General features: G+C 42.7%; 1 protein-coding gene across 5 annotated transcripts in view; it reads left to right on the plus strand.

Moving 5' to 3' along the window:
* The window catches only part of fryb (furry homolog b (Drosophila)), a 42,665-nt gene that overhangs the window by 19,889 nt on the left and 6,454 nt on the right, over positions 1-16,322 (plus strand). For 2 of the 5 annotated variants that reach the window (XM_069539746.1, XM_069539748.1), the window contains exons 18-58: positions 102-228; positions 585-698; positions 822-986; positions 1,205-1,291; positions 1,397-1,656; positions 1,766-1,955; positions 2,336-2,460; positions 3,160-3,217; positions 3,897-3,988; positions 4,111-4,283; positions 4,542-4,702; positions 4,802-4,912; positions 5,030-5,184; positions 5,454-5,553; positions 5,683-5,854; positions 6,012-6,268; positions 6,345-6,491; positions 6,637-6,805; positions 6,955-7,042; positions 7,154-7,227; positions 8,070-8,220; positions 8,785-8,888; positions 9,782-9,873; positions 9,995-10,088; positions 10,420-10,639; positions 10,829-10,950; positions 11,199-11,386; positions 11,475-11,569; positions 11,715-11,913; positions 12,095-12,316; positions 12,560-12,758; positions 12,874-12,971; positions 13,178-13,348; positions 13,631-13,771; positions 13,881-14,066; positions 14,153-14,317; positions 14,804-14,878; positions 15,051-15,221; positions 15,448-15,456; positions 15,836-16,030; positions 16,184-16,321. In XM_069539746.1, the coding sequence (XP_069395847.1) occupies positions 102-228; positions 585-698; positions 822-986; positions 1,205-1,291; positions 1,397-1,656; positions 1,766-1,955; positions 2,336-2,460; positions 3,160-3,217; positions 3,897-3,988; positions 4,111-4,283; positions 4,542-4,702; positions 4,802-4,912; positions 5,030-5,184; positions 5,454-5,553; positions 5,683-5,854; positions 6,012-6,268; positions 6,345-6,491; positions 6,637-6,805; positions 6,955-7,042; positions 7,154-7,227; positions 8,070-8,220; positions 8,785-8,888; positions 9,782-9,873; positions 9,995-10,088; positions 10,420-10,639; positions 10,829-10,950; positions 11,199-11,386; positions 11,475-11,569; positions 11,715-11,913; positions 12,095-12,316; positions 12,560-12,758; positions 12,874-12,971; positions 13,178-13,348; positions 13,631-13,771; positions 13,881-14,066; positions 14,153-14,317; positions 14,804-14,878; positions 15,051-15,221; positions 15,448-15,456; positions 15,836-16,030; positions 16,184-16,321 (5,860 nt within the window). Of the gene's footprint in view, positions 1-101; positions 229-584; positions 699-821; positions 987-1,204; positions 1,292-1,396; positions 1,657-1,765; positions 1,956-2,335; positions 2,461-3,159; positions 3,218-3,896; positions 3,989-4,110; positions 4,284-4,541; positions 4,703-4,801; positions 4,913-5,029; positions 5,185-5,453; positions 5,554-5,682; positions 5,855-6,011; positions 6,269-6,344; positions 6,492-6,636; positions 6,806-6,954; positions 7,043-7,153; positions 7,228-8,069; positions 8,221-8,784; positions 8,889-9,781; positions 9,874-9,994; positions 10,089-10,419; positions 10,640-10,798; positions 10,951-11,198; positions 11,387-11,474; positions 11,570-11,714; positions 11,914-12,094; positions 12,317-12,559; positions 12,759-12,873; positions 12,972-13,177; positions 13,349-13,630; positions 13,772-13,880; positions 14,067-14,152; positions 14,318-14,803; positions 14,879-15,050; positions 15,222-15,447; positions 15,457-15,835; positions 16,031-16,183; position 16,322 lie in introns of all 5 variants that reach the window. The other 3 variants (XM_069539747.1, XM_069539749.1, XM_069539745.1) reach the window with 2 other exon arrangements.

Raw genomic sequence — 16,322 nt, forward strand, 5'->3', positions numbered from 1 at the left:
TTCTCAAGTCTCAAGTCCTGTTGACTTTTTAAATGTTGTGTGTCAAAATCACTAAGAATTGTTTATTCTGCTCTCTTGTTATTCTGTCCTCTGCCCCTCAGACTTACTGTGCACATGGACGATGAGCTTCGTCTCATTTCCCAGAACTCCCTGCAGAGTCTGTTACTGGACTTCTCAGACTGGAGGGAAGACGTTCTGTTTGGTTACACACATTTCCTTCTTCGTGAGGTATAACTGAACTTGACAGTGCAACTGGCAGTGAAGGATTGGATGTCCTATTTGTCTTGATGACTGAAGTGTTGAAATGTTATGAAAGCATTCCCATTAATTGTTCTGGTTTTTAACACCACTACCACTAATAATGTATCCTGATTAATTTTAATGGGCTTGTAGATTTAAGCCATACATTATTACTGCTATTTATCAGTCTTCATTCTATATTATCTAAGTAGGTTGCTGTATTTTAACCTTGTGTCCAATCTGAGGCCACAAGAAAAACATGACTGGAGATTCATAAAATAACCTTCCATGCTAAAATAACGACATTTTAACGCCCTTCTTGGTCCCTCTCCAAACTTTATCAGGTTCAAGACACACATCAGGGTCTGCAGGATGCATCTGTGAAGCTTCTCCTCCAGCTGCTCACACAGTGGAGGTTAGCTCTGCAGCTCCAGGGGAAGACGCGAGGCGGAGTCGAGGTTTGTACATAGCAGCGCTAAGTTGAAATGATTACAGACACACTTGGTTATTTGTTCACTTATAAAACCAACATCACAAAAATCACTGTTAATTTTGGTAATTTTTTCTTCTATCTCTCTCAGTCGAGCCCCAGACTGCCAGAACGAAGCCCCCATTGCTCAGTGCTACATGCGGTTGAGGGCCTGGCTCTGCTGCTCCTCTGCTCGTGTCAGATCAGCACAAGGAAGCTGGCGGTTGGCGTGTTGAGAGAAATACGTTGCCTCTTCACAGCTCTGGGACATGCTGAGGTACAGTACAGGAAACTGACAAGTGACTTGGCAAAACAGATGAATATAGAGTTCAATGACAGCTGCTGGTAGAAAGTCACTAAAGAGGAGATGTAAATAGCTGGATGGAAGAAAAGGCATCTGATTGTAGGTGTGACTAGAGATGCAGCCGTGAATTCTGTCACACTGTGTGACGCAGTTTCAAAAATAGATGATTCTATAAATGTCTCTCCCTCCAGGATGATGACAAACCAATGATAGAGGTCATGGACCAGCTGAGCCCAGCTGTAATGGACAGCTTTGTTCATGTGGCTGTCTCTGACTCGGTGAGTTCATTCAACATTAATCCATCAGATCAGTTATTTCGTTATTTAGTCTTCTAAATTACTGCTGTGTTTCATTCTTAAATTCTTTCCCCTCTGTTCCTTCAGTCCACCTTGCCGCTCAGCCACCACGTTGACCTCCAGTGGCTGGTGGAGTGGACGGCTCGACTGGTGAGCAGCTCCTATGACGTGAAGAGCCCCAGCCACGTCTGGATCTTTGCCCAGTGCCTGAAGGACCCATGGGTTCTCTGTCTGCACATCTTCTTGCGGCAGGAGCACCTGCCCAAACACTGCCCCATCGCCCTGGGATACGCCTGGCCCTACGCTTTTACGCGGCTACAGCTTCTACTTCCTCTGGTTGACCCCAAGTACATGAACACACTTTGATTACATTGTACATTTAAGGCATCTAACTGAAGAGACAACCATAACCACATGGCGATGATGTCTAACCACTTTTCTCAACTATTTCCACAGCAGCCCAGTGAACGCTAAGAAGACCAGCACAGCGGGCTCCAGTGACAACTACATCTCACTGTGGCGTAACTACCTGATCCTGTGTCTAGGCGTGGCTAAGCCCAGCATCATGTCCCCAGGTCACCTTAGAGCTTCCACACCAGAGATCACGGCCACCACGCCCGATGGCAGTGTCACCTACGACAACAAGGTGTGTGTTTTACATTGAAAAAGATAACCATCAGTGTTTAAAATGTCCACCACAGTCTCTCTGAACTCAGCTCCATGTCCTCACGTGTTTATCTATGTTGAACTGAGGTAGCTTAGAGATTGACCTATTGATTGATTGTGAGGAAAAATATTTAATCTGATGTTGCTCTCATCTAATCCACTGATGAATGAGATTTTAATCATAAAGAATCTTTTATCATACAACATGAATCCTTTAGATTTTCAGGGATTTGCATGAGTTTGGATTTAGTTTTTGATTTGTTTTAGAGTTAACGTTGCACTTAGTTACTGCATAAATATTTATGCTGTCCTATCTGTCATTCTGATCGCTATTTGGGTATTTTTCTGTTTTTTGCTCAGGTGATAGGCACTCCCTCTGTGGCCTGGCTTTTAAAACAGCTTGTCCCACTGATGAGAGCTGAGAGTCTGGAGATCACAGAGTCTCTGGTTCTGGGATTTGGATGCACAAACGCTCTGGTCTTCAGGTACTGGAGCAGGAACACATCTACAGAAACACATGTTGCAGCATGTTCAAGAATCATTAAAAGTTGTTAGATAATGTTGTGTGACTGTTGTGTCAGGGACTAAACACAGGAAGCTTAAATGCAGAACACCTACAATAGAAAATGAATGATGTGTTAGATTAGTCTTTATACCTAACGCAAGAAAGATATGATTCATCAGTCAATTTTGTGCTGTCTTGATCCATCACTTATCATTATCTGTCTGTACATTCTCTTCATAACTGAGATGAGCTGCATACCTCTCTGACGTTCAGGGAAGAAAGTACATCACTGTTCTACAAGGGAATTATAAGAGGAACAGACATGTGTCACATTTTTTCACAGTACAGTGGTTCCATTGTGAAAAGGAAGTATTTTCATTTAAAAAAAGCTCATCTATTTTTAACCTAAAATGTTTTCCAAAAGGGCGTTCTTTGTTATTAAAGAGATTAAGGTCTCCCCAGACACATTTTTCTGCCATTACTGTGTTTGAGGATTAGCGCTTTTAGGGCATGTGACATTTGGGTTGCATGAGATAAGTATCTGTTACAAACTTGACTGTTCTCTTGAATCTGACCATACTCTGTGTACAGGGAGGGAAAATGTGATCAGACTCATTTAGCAACTCTGCGATCAGAAAGTCAATTGATTTGTACCATCTTTGATCCTGTGTGTCTACAGGGAGCTAGTAGAAGAACTCCATCCACTGATGAAGGAAGCACTGGAGCGTAGGCCAGAGGTAACACTCACTCACACACACACAAACACACACACATACACACACACACACACACACACACAGAGTGGAAGAAGAACAGGAGTATTGATCTTGGACAGGAAACCTGCAAATATCTTGCAGATCAATTATAATGTTTGTATTTTAAATACACCAGATATTACGTCAATCTTTCCACTTGTATACAGTGTATGCTATTAGAGACGTTTACCATAAGTAAATCATTTATAATTTATGAAAATGGACTCATGGATTATTTGTACTGCTAATATAAATGTAATGTATTTTCCTTTTGAAAAGTTATGCCAGTATAAACTACAATGACACTCAGAAGAGCGTATCCCTCTGCCAGGGCCCAACAGCCCCATTAAATTCAATCAAGCCGCACCAAATTGCACATACTCTTAGATATCAGTCCCCTTATGTCTTTGTCAAGATCCATGCATTATTTTCAAATCCCCAATCCCATGATTTTAAATAAAAATGACTGGATCTGCCCCCAAAAGTCAATAGGTTCCTTTTTGTCCCATGTTCCATCCTTCTACCAAGATTTGTGGAAATCTGTTCTGTAGTTTTAAGTAATCCTGATGACAAACAAACAGACAAATCAACATACGAGGGGGAAACATTACCTCCTTGATAACATATCTATATTAACATATATTTGCGTGTGTGTTTTTAGAACAAGAAACGCAGAGAAAGGAGGGATCTTCTCAGGCTGCAGCTGCTGAGGATTTTTGAACTGTTGGCCAACGCAGGAGTCATCAGTGACAGGTAGCACTCAGACTTTCATACAGCCAGTTGCCCAAGTTGTAACTTAATTTTTAGATTTTTTGTGCTGTTAATTTACACATATACCATTCATGTCAAATATAAAAGATGGTTTCTGTCTGTAGCACCAATGGAGCACTGGAGCGTGACTCCCTGGCACTGGGTGCCTTGTTCCTGGAGTATGTTGATCTAACCCGGATGCTTCTGGAGGCTGAGAATGAGAAGGAGCTGGACGTGCTTAAAGACATTAGAGCCCACTTCAGTGGGATGGTGGCTAATCTCATCCAATGTGTTCCTGGTAAATCCTTTTATTCTTCTTTTATGATATGAAACATATATCTTAATACATTGGTCTTTCAACAGTAGTTGACTCTGTAGCCATGGCTTTAGCGGTATTCTGTAGCCACAAGAAAATTATAATGGCAGTCTGTGCAAATGCTCATAGATTACAATTGCAAATGAGGTTTACTCAAAGGTCTGTCTCCTGTATGACCTTGCCTGCTCTCTCTCTCTCTCTCTCTCTCTCTCTCTCTCTCTCTCTCTCTCTCAAACTCAGTCCACCACAGGCGCTTCCTCTTCCCTCAACAGTCTCTGAGACACCACCTCTTCATCCTCTTCAGCCAATGGGCTGGACCCTTCAGTGTCATGTTCACCCCCCTTGATCGTTACAGTGACCGCAACCATCAGATCACTCGCTACCAGTATTGTGCTCTCAAGGTAAGTGATGCCCAAACCAGAGTTATTCTATCACGTTTTCCTCACATGGTGTTTTACAGAAAACCTTAGCATTAACTCAACTTAACTTTTGTCACCCAGGCTATGTCAGCAGTTCTGTGTTGTGGTCCTGTGTTTGACAACGTGGGTCTCTCTACTGATGGATATCTCTACAAATGGCTTGACAACATCTTGGCCTGCCACGACTTACGGGTATGTCAACTCCCTACTGTTGCCTTTTTAGAATTTCAGTCAACCCAGACACTGCTGCTCTTTTTGTGCTATGGCCAATCTGTGGATTCCCTCTTCATGATAACTTGTTTGCTACAGGTGCACCGTCTGGGGTGTGAGGTCGTGATCCTGCTCTTAGAACTGAATCCAGACCAAATCAATCTGTTCAACTGGGCAGTGGACCGCTGCTTCACTGGATCTTACCAGCTGGCGTCCGGCTGCTTCAAAGCCATTGCCACTGTGTGTGGTAACAGGTAGGGGATCACATTTTCTCATTTAAGACAATGAATATCCATCAAATACAAGGAAACTGCTTTTTGTGTTCTGACCTTTATGTTGAAGATTAAAATAACAAATCTATAAAGACAGATGTAGCACATGATTTTAGTTTTTTAATAAAACATACTTAAAAACATCTAGTTGTCTAATAGGAGTTGTATTATTATGTTAATTATTGTCCACACTGCCTGTACATATCGTTTTATTTGAAAAGGTTTGTAATAATTTCTCCCTATTTTTCCAGGAATTACCCATGTGACCTTGTGACCTTGCTCAATCTGGTTTTGTTCAAAGCCTCCGACACCAGCAGAGAAATATATGAGATATCCATGCAGCTTATGCAGGTACATTCACACATCGACAAAACACACAGACGACATAGATGCAATGTTAAATGTCATTAACTGCACACATAGAGGTGTAAAGGAAAACTTGAGCATGAAATCAAATCCTGTTGATGTATTTGTCTGCAGGTGCTGGAGTCTAAGCTGTGTGCATACTCTAAGCGGATGGTGGAGCAGAAGCCTGGTAACATTTTATATGGAACACACGGCCCCCTGCCTCCCCTCTACAGCGTCAACCTGTCTCAGCTCTCCATCCAGCTGGCCAGCATGTACCCGGAGCTCACTCTGCCTCTTTTCTCAGGTAAAGACTTGATGCTAAAGATCACACAGGCAATCCACAGACAGTGAAGCAGACAGATCTCCAAACAGCTCTCTGGACCCTCAAAAATCTTAAGTGGTCGTTATTGACTTAAAGACAAATGTTAGATTTGCTCTCTGACATTTCTTAACCCTTGCAGAGGTGAGCCAGCGTTTCTCAACCACCCACCCCAATGGAAGACAGATCATGCTGTCCTACCTGCTGCCTTGGCTTAGTAACATTGAGCTAGTGGACACGGGGCTCTTACCCCCTGCTTCAAGCCCCTGCACACCAGAGGAAGAACCTCGCGGTCAGGCGCGGGGCATGAGTCTGTCCCCAAGTCTGAGAGGTAACGGCTGGGGCTCCCTGCAGGCGACCTCGCTGGTGCTCAACAACCTCATGTTCATGACTGCTAAGGTGAGAAGCCATGCTTGTGAATAACGCTTTGTCCCAGCGACATCTTTTAACTGATTTTGTTTCTTTACATCTTCAGTATGGAGACGAGGTTCCTGGCCCAGAGATTGAAAACGCCTGGAACGCTCTAGTGTCCAACGAGAGGTGGAGCAACAACTTACGCATCACCCTGCAGTTCCTTATCAGCCTGTGTGGAGTCAGTAGTGACACTACACTGTTGCCTTATGTAAGTTTGTACACATAGACTCACTTGAAACATCACCCTTCTGAAAATCTCAATAATCAAAGGGATGTGTGTATTACATTTCATGATAAAAACCTAAATACAAATGAGCAAGGTTTAATGAGAAACATTTTTTTATCTGTTTTAGATTAAGAAGGTGGTGATCTACTTGTGTCGCAACAACACGATCCAGACTATGGAGGAGCTCCTGTTTGAGCTGCAGCAGACCGACCCAGTCAACCCAGTGGTGTTGCACTGTGACAACCCTCCCTTCTACCGCTTTGCTGCCAGCAACAAAGCCTCCACCTCACAGACCGGTGAGAGGAGACGTCCCTGTCCTGATCTATGATGTCAAATTACATTTTCATTTCAACGCTGACTCTGTGTCAGAGCTTGACAGCTTGTTATGCAATGAATGGTTGACACTGTAGTTTTGAAGGTTATCTTGAATATCTCTCATTTGTAGGCACCACCTCCAGCAGTAACACTGTGGTGGCCGGTCAGGAGAACCTGCCAGACACGGATGAGAACAAGCTGGTCAGGGAGGAAGAGCGGTCAGTATCAATACATTTTTATAAACTTATACTGATTCCAATTTGGAATAAAACTTTCCACTGTAAATCTGTGAACTCTGAATCTTACTTGTAATGTCATTTTTTTCACAGCAGGGCGAGGGCACACAACAGACTCGAGTCTCGTTACAGCAACAGCTCTGGAGGTTCCTACGAGGACGAAAAGAGTAAGTTGGCCTCGTCCGTGTGAAAATTAATGGGAACAAATTTACTGAACCTGTATAATATGTACAGGTACACACACACACACAGCCCAAGGGGAGTCCCACCTGTCTGTCTTTTGAAGGGAGCTGTAGGAAAGGGATTATTTTTGTCAGTCACTATTTGTTCACCACTTTAGCGTAAGACATCTTAATGCTAACTGCCACTAATCCCCTCACATACCTACAGTGCAAACTGACACTGGAAAGCATTTGAGGTGAGACTGACAGGGAGTGTAGTACAGTGTGAACGAATACACATCTTTATTTAAATTGTTGTAGCTCATATGTCACTTTATCTGGACTCAAGCAAAGACCCACCATTTCCCCCACCACACAGACACTGTACAACTTCTACCTCAGTCTATCTTATGCAAGCATCTGTGTTGGGTGGCTTCCAGACATGAGTCTGCTGCTGTTGTCTTCATGTGACTAAGCAGTGATGTAACTAGCCAAGTACAAGGACAGGTCAATTTAGGACCTTAGCTGACTGAGCAGGGGACACTAACTGAGCCAGTGTATGACAGGATACAACTATTTTAGACTTAACTATAACAAGAAGACTCTTTTTCATGTCAATCACATTAAAAAGAAAATGTCTTGGGGTACTGTTTAATTATTTCTATTTTTTGAGTTCCAAGGCTAACATTTACCTAACAGCACATTTTATATAGATTTTATCTTTTTTGTGTAGAAGTTTAAAACACTCAAGTAAGATTTTGCTCAATTTCTGTTTGGGTTATGTGCCCAAATATTTAGTTTTGTATACACTACAGTACATTTTATTGACTTGATCTTTGTTTTTGTAGCTGACCCTCTCCCACCATATGCTGGTTGGCTACTGAGTGTTCTGGAGACTAACCGTCCTCAGCCGTTACCAATGCCTGTTAACGGTGGCTGCTGGGCTCCTCTGGTTGACTACCTCCCAGAAACCATTACGCCTAGAGGACCACTGCACAGGTACTCAGCAAACTCAACATGGACTCACACTGAGCAGATAAATCTGCTCTGAAACAACTATGAAAGTTGCACAGAGAAATCAGGCTCAGATTCAAAACAGTGATGTTATTATCAGCAGAGTCAGCAGTCTCTCAGACTAGACGAGTCACACCTACTCACAGATGGTTTGATAAACTGCAGCACAGAATGAAACCGAGTCAGCTCTGCTATATAGAGAATAAATATTTTACTCATTTGTCTTTGTCTCTCTAGAAACCTCAAAAACCACTTACCTAAAATAAGGCAAAAATGAGACTCAGGTTAGATGTATGATACTTTTATAAACATCACAGGAGAACCAGCTTATACAACATTAATGGAGCTTAATATCCATAAAATATAATGAATTATTATTTATTTTTCAGATTTCAAATTGAAGAAGATTATTTGTTTCTCAGTGCAACTTTATACAGAAGTGTTCGTGAAGAGTATCAATGACAGAAAAGCCTTGTCCAGTCATCGCTCCAGGGAAATACTGTTGCTTTGATTGTGCTTTGACAGAGATTTGCATGTGTTGGTCCTCAGGTGCAACATTGCAGTGATATTCATGACTGAAATGGTGGTGGACCACAGTGTGAGAGAAGACTGGGCTTTGCACCTGCCCCTGCTACTCCATGCCCTTTTCTTGGGTAGGAATACACAATGCACAGAACTTCAGTCACAAGTCTCTTGGTACAAGTCTTGTCTTTAGTTGATTCATTTTAGAAAGATAAATAATAGGCGTAAATGTCATTCATAATACACACACCTCTCAGACGTAGATGCAAACTCATCTTCTTATCTTCCAAATGAGAGACTATGAGAGCTGAAAAAACAAGATAAAAAATCAATCAATCATTCACTGTGCTCCCAGACATGGTGTTTACTCATCTCACACAGAAATAGCCTTCAGGTGTGTTGGGGTTGTCTTGGGCGTTGAATAAATTCATAGCGTGACAGGGTGAGCTTTTATCTCCACCACGTTGACAATGCATTTCATTACAGGCAGCTCATTGTTTCCCCACTGACACATTCCCCGGGGCCTGCATTTTACCGTATTACCTAACATGTGGATACATACCTGACATGTCAGAAATGTATTGTTATGTTTTGCATCTTCAACATTGTAACCCTCGAGCTGTGTATTATCATTCAATCTGTGCCATGTGTGCAATTAACTGTCTTAGAATCTATTTTGCAAGTGTTTCATTTTATATGTGTGTTATATATGTTATATATAGTAACTTACATGCTGTCCACAAGAAACAGGAGACACTGGATCACGCGAATTGTCTTAACAACCAATCAAGCACAACAAGCCATTGTGGACATTTAAGAAACTCAACACTAACATTTTTGGATACATGAACAGTGTCCAGTGTTACTTCAAGTCTCTTGGTTTATTTAAATTCTAAAAATGTACAAGCTTGTGTTTCCAGGAGGGTATGGATAAAAATAAATGTCTGTGTAGTATAGTTATATTCAGCTTTTTGTGCAGAATCTTAATGTTGTTGTCTTACTGGATGTGTATTTTATTGGCCAGGTCTGGACCACTACCGACCGGAGGTCTATGAACACAGCAAACGCCTCCTTCTCCACCTCCTCATCGCCCTCTCCTGCAACAACAACTTCCAGGTCAGAGTGGGATTTTATAACATTATTTTACAATTTTATTCTGAGTTAGTAAGAAATTGCACATAGTGGACATGGAAGGTTTTACTAGTCTCTGAAGGAAAGTTGAATCTTTTTTTTCCAGGTCATAGCCTCAGTTCTAATGCTGACAAGAGAGATCGGTGACAACAAGACGCTCACAATCAAGTCCAGCTACCACACAGAGTACCAGCAGTCCCGTAAGCAGAGTCCATATACACATTTAGTATCCTCCTGGAATATAACGTGTGGGGATTTAGTGATCAGTATGTCCACCTGTCTGTCTGTCCATGCAGCTATCCATCTGAAATCATTTTGTGAGCATGAAAGTTCACTTCATGTAGAGAACTGGTGCCTTTTGATTTTTAGGGTTTGCCAGAGGGATGTTGTCTCCTGATTACTCTTTTTGATTCTCTAATGTTTACCATTATATAGAAATGACTGGGAAAATGTACTGGAACAATTCAGTGCATAACAACATGATAATAAAGCCGTGGTATAAATTAATAGTACACCTAATCATTTTATTAGATGCACCAGACTTCCTGCGAGAGTGGCAGGCGTCTCCAGTGGCCGACTCAGGCCTCAGCTCCACCTCCAACTCGTCCTCTGCCAGTCTGGGTGGCGGCAGCACTGCGGGCAGTGTTGGCAATCTGCCTCTCGTGACACCCGATGACCTGGAGGATCTTGAAGATGCGTCCAATGAGACAGATGAGAAGACAAACAAACTCATTGAGTTCCTCTCCACAAGGTACACACAGCTCCGCCATTGTTCTTCTAGAGGACACCACATGTCCATCAGTGTGTGAGTGTAAGTCTCACTATCGAGCACGCCGTGTGTGCGCTGTGCAAATTTATTTTTTAGTGCTTGTGTAACGTGTATGTGGTGTTACTGGTGGTGGGTATACAGTGCCTGGAGTACTGTGTTGTTGTTGCTCAGAGCGTTTGGGCCGCTGTGGGTGCACGAGGACATCACACCAAAGAACCCCAACTCCAAGAGCTCGGAGCAGCTCTCCAACTTCTTACGGCACGTCGTCTCTGTCTTCAAGGAGTCCAAGTCTGGTGAGACACCAATCATGTTACTGCTAGATACCTTTCAATAATTAACAGAGATATCAGGGAACATTGCTACCTTATGAATCATATCTGAAAATCTGTCCCAGACATAATGAAAAATCCAACACGATGGCACAAAATGCACAATAAATCTTCTCCACAATTACATCACTTCTTAAAAGTAATAAGCCTTCTGCATAAACTCTTTATGCGTGTGTGTCTTTATGTGTCTTTGTACCTCATCTGTTTTTCAGACTTCCACCTGGAGCAGGAGCTGAGTGATGTGGCTTTACAGACAGCTCTGTGCAGCTCCTCACGTCACTATGCCGGCCGCTCTTTCCAGATCTTCAGAGCCCTCAAACAGCCAATCAACAACCACGCTGTCTCTGACCTGGTCTCACGACTGGTGGAGGTGGTTGGAGAACATGGAGATGAGGTGCAGGTGAGAGATGGGATAAGTGAGAGATTGTTTGTTTGGAGACAGTAAAGGAGAGAAGTGCCCTTTCAATCAAACAACACATGTGTTTCAGGGGTATGTGATGGAGGTGCTGTTGACGCTGGAGTCAGTGGTGGTCAATTTAGCAGAATGTCTGAAAAACAGCGACCTTATGGCAGCTCTAACCAGGTATGCCTCTGCGATTTCTAAAAAAGAAATGTGAATTTACATCAAATTAAATATTTTGCCAAAGTTTAATTTGATACAGGAACACGATACTCAACATTTATTAACGTATTCTGGTGTATTGATTTCTTCTTCGTGTGGTACACAGGACGTCCTCACCAGACTTTGTGACTAGTGACAAACTGATGAACAGGAAGAGCACGGGCCAGTTGAACTTTCCTGGACCAGGATTTGTGGGGTTGTCATCACAACGTCATCAACGCTCTTACTCCGTCCCCAAGAAGTTTGGTGAATGTTGCAACCAGTCGTTCGATCCTCCTCGCAGTGCAACTCTGGATCGCATACAGGCAAGAGATGAAGATTCTTTTTATATCACATAGTTATTGTTTTAATACTTGTTGATCACAATACATCTGACATATTGCAATTTCTTTTTCCCTGCTGACGTTTGATCTTGTCTGTGTCTTGTGTTGTTGTTTTTTAATGGAGTCACAAAGATCTATTCCTTATTTACTTTTCAATCTACAGGCCTGCAACAGTCACGGTCTCTCCCGATCAGGAAGAACCCCTGGCTCCTGCACGTCATCCACCAATCGCATCGATCCCAGCGTTCTATCAGACCCCGCCCACGTTTCTCATCCCTCATCGATACTGGCCACAGTCTTCTGGGTGGCGGTGTCACTCATGGAGTCAGACTTTGAGTTTGAATATCAGATGTCACTTCGTCTGGTTCACAAGCTGCTTTCAAAGGTGGATAATATGAAACTTACTGATCTTTGAGCGAACCAACCGAGCCATGTACACACTTTCTAGAATTGCTAAAAATGGTAGTTTATTATATTTGAAAGTTAATGCATCCTAAAATATAAGGGAATGGTGAGAACAGCTATGTGCCACAATTAGCTATTGATTCATGTCAAGTGAGAACAATTCCTAACCTTCAAAATAAAATACAAATGCCTCTAAACCAAAAAAAACCTCTATATTTCCCAGGTTCCCTTAGACAGAGCGGAGAACCGTGAGCGCCTTGAGAAGCTGCAGGCTCAGCTGAGGTGGAGCGGCTTCTCTGGGATTCAGCAGCTTTTGTTGAAGGGTTTTACCTCCCAGTCCACTTCTGACCTCACCCTACAGCTCTTCTGCCAGCTCACACCAGTGTCCCGTGTGCCTGTTGTTGACAGCTCACAGTCTATAGGTAAGTGTAGTGTAATTTTAGAATCCTTTAAAACCTATTTAGCTGAGTCAGGGACAAACTGTTGCTTTTATTCACACTAGGTGTTGATGAAGATTAACCTCTTCTCTCTGTGCAGGTTTCCCTCTGAATGTGCTGTGTCTGCTGCCTCACCTCGTGCAGCACTTTGGCCACCCAACTCAGTTTTGTAAAGAGAGCGCTGAGAGGATCGCACAGGTACAATGCAATTCACTTGAGATCAGTCTTATTTATTTTAATTTCCTTTGGGTTACTGCAGTTTATTTTATGTTGGGCTTTATTAGGCAGGTGTGAGAAATAAACATGCACAGAAAAGAAAGGTTGCATAAAAAATCATTGCAGTTATAAAGCTGACTGCCTTGCTTTTTGCACTCTCTCATGATCTGTCTATCATTGCCTCTCAGGTGTGTTTGGTGGAGAAGAAAACAAAGCTGTCACATTTGGCCCATGTGATGACACTCTACAAGACGCGTTCCTATACACGAGACCCTTTCTCCTGGGTCAGTGTGGTTTGTCGCTACCTCCATGAAGCTTTCTCCGACATCACTCTGAGCATGGTCACCTATATGGCTGAGGTTAGTGTTGATAAATATACATAGATTACTTTATTTCTAGATTAAGGTGGTTATGTTTTTCCTTGTATAGCTACAGAGATTTATTATTATTATTATTAAGTATTTGGCTTAACTTGTTGCATGTCAGGATAGTAAGTTCGGTGAATAGTTATGGTGCTAGTTACTTGTGTATGTGAAGCAATGCCAGCTAGTAAGTGATCCATTTCTCCAGTGAGAGGAAGCGAGATTCATTTTGTGTTCCCATGCCTTTTCATGAGCTAAATGTCTCTCTCCATCTCTTAGCTGTTGGATAAGGGCCTCCCCAGCATGCAGCAGTCTCTCCTCCAGATCATCTACTGTCTGCTCAGTCACATGGACCTGACTGCTGTTCAAGTCAAAATGTTCAATGCTGATGTCACAAAGACCATTGAGAAGTTTGTCCAGGTTAGCGTCCTACAGTTCTTGTCTTTACTGAAGCTCAATCCATTTCTACTCTGATAAACTATGCACTGCAGTCCCTCTTATACTGTGTGTTTGAAATGTGATTCCACAGACCATACACTGGAAGGATGCTCTGAACATCTTAAAACTCGTGGTATCACGTTCAGCCAGCCTAGTTCATCCAGGGTACGGCCACACGCAGGGTGACCTTTCCAACCTCGAGGTCAGCAGGGTGTGGGATGGCTCTGCCAAGGCTCTGCCTGGGAAAACACTAGACTTCACCTTTGACATTTCTGAGGTGAGGAAACAACAAAACAAAACACACTTAACAGTATGATGCTTTTTAAAAATAATTTTAATGACACATCATTTTTTTCTTGACAGACTCCAGTGATTGGCCGTCGGTTTGACGAGCTCCAGGGTTCAGGGGGTAGAGAGGGAAAAGCCAGAGCCATGGCTGTGACCCGCAGCACCTCCTCCACTTCCTCTGGATCAAACTCCAACACCATCTTGGTGCCCGTCAGCTGGAGGCGACCACAGTCCTCTCAGGTGAAGTCAGACGCTGACATTAACGTGTTGCCATATCAACACTGCAGATCTGTCACAACTGTCAATCTGTCTCTTTATGTGCATTTATTCATGTAGCTTTAACCGTAAGTCTTTGACGTGGCATCTTAACGGTGCTTGGTATTTTCACTCTAGCACTAAACTGACCACATATATCAAAGCTGCCACTGCTTGATCTATCCAGTAACAAATTGTCACTTGCCCTGATTTGTTTTGAGAGTCATATTTCTCTGCAGATTCTTGCTGTAGTTAAATTGCACAAACTATAAACAATGTGAGACTAAATGCAAAAGTCATCAAACAACTGGGCGTAAATTATTTATTGGTAATTAAAACATCTGAAGCAGATAAAAAATGAACAAGCCAAGAAACTTCAAAGGGACAATCTTGAGTATGTTAGAGATTATGTTTATTCCTTCTTTGATTAATACTTTTTTTAATCGCTCAATATCTTTCTTCTACATACAGAAAAGAACCAGAGAGAAGCTGGTGAACGTTTTGTCTCTTTGTGGACAAGAAGTTGGACTCACTAAGAACCCATCTGTAAGCTACTTCCCTCTTTCTTCTTTACAATATTCTCCCTGTGCTGCTTGATAAATTACAGTCAACAGAAATCTACAACAGAGCAGAAGTCATTTTACAGAGAATCATTTTCAAAGATCTTTCCCCTCCGCCTTCAATGACTTTGAATACCTTTCTCGATCCTCCTCATCAGGTGATCTTCTCATCATGTGGGGACTTGGACATGATGGAGGTGCGAGAGAGTGGCGTGTCCTCGGAGGAGGGCGGAACTAGAGAGGACACACTAGATGACACTGCCAGTGAGCAGCAGTTCAGGGTTTTCAGAGACTTTGACTTCTTGGACGTGGAGCTGGAGGACGGAGAGGTGACATTTATATATGACTGTATCTCACCACATGCTCACTTGACATACAGTAAACAGTATTTAGTGTCTGACTCTTTCCTTCCCTTTTACCTCTTTTTTATATGTTTAAGTTTTTCCACCTGTCTTTCTTTAACATCAATATATTTGAAATGTGTTTCTCTGCCCCTCCTCTGTGTCTGTCTCTCTGTCTAACTCTGTGTCTCTCTCTCTTCCCCTTGCTACCTAGGAGCTCCAGGTAAGGTGTCTCACACTGAGCACTTACATCAGCTTTAATCAGCGCTTTGGTGTTGCTGGCTCCTTTGTTTCCCACTGAAAAAACAAACATGTTGATTGTGCTTCCTTTTGCTCTCACAGCTTGGTTGCAATTACATTGCTATCAGTCATAATGGAGATAAATGATGTTGTTAACTCTTAATGGGAGAAAGAATATCACATTGGATGCAAATGGCCTTTCCAGCATATTTCCACGCCATGAATAACAGTTCATTTTGCATTGTGTGCTTGTCATCAGATGCTCTTACACAGCAACCATTGTTCTTCTCCTTTGCAGTGACAATGACTGCAACTGTTGCCTCTGCACTTGTCTTCCAATGTATATGTGTGTGTTTATTCAGGGCGAGACTGTCGATAACTTTAATTGGGGTGTGCGTCGGCGATCTCTGGACAGTACGGAGCTGGGGGATCTGTTAGAGGAGAGCCAGCACTCAGGCAGCACTCCCAGCCTGGGTCACGAGGACCCCCACGATTCGGATGAGTCGTCAGAGGAAGAGGAATCTTCAACCAGCCAGAGCCTCTCTCACTCTCAGCTTGTACGTAGCCTTAACTGTTGGATCTGTGCAAACATACACATCCACCGAAGCCTGAAAAACTTGAGTCTCTATTAATTGTATAATAAACAACAGACATAATTTGACATAATAACTCACAATAATAGATATTCCTGTTTTCCCTTCCTATTCCAGACTAACCCTTCTCCATCAGAGGAGACAAATCACACTGATTCCCTGTCGACTTCTTATGACACATCTGCTGACCCACAATCCCTAAATGCCACCACACCAGTCCATGGGGGTCTCCATGATGACCTCAGCGGCCTACATG

The sequence above is a fragment of the Paralichthys olivaceus genome, chromosome 15, assembly GCF_024713975.1.
Source record: "Paralichthys olivaceus isolate ysfri-2021 chromosome 15, ASM2471397v2, whole genome shotgun sequence".
Taxonomy (NCBI): Eukaryota; Metazoa; Chordata; class Actinopteri; order Pleuronectiformes; family Paralichthyidae; genus Paralichthys; species Paralichthys olivaceus.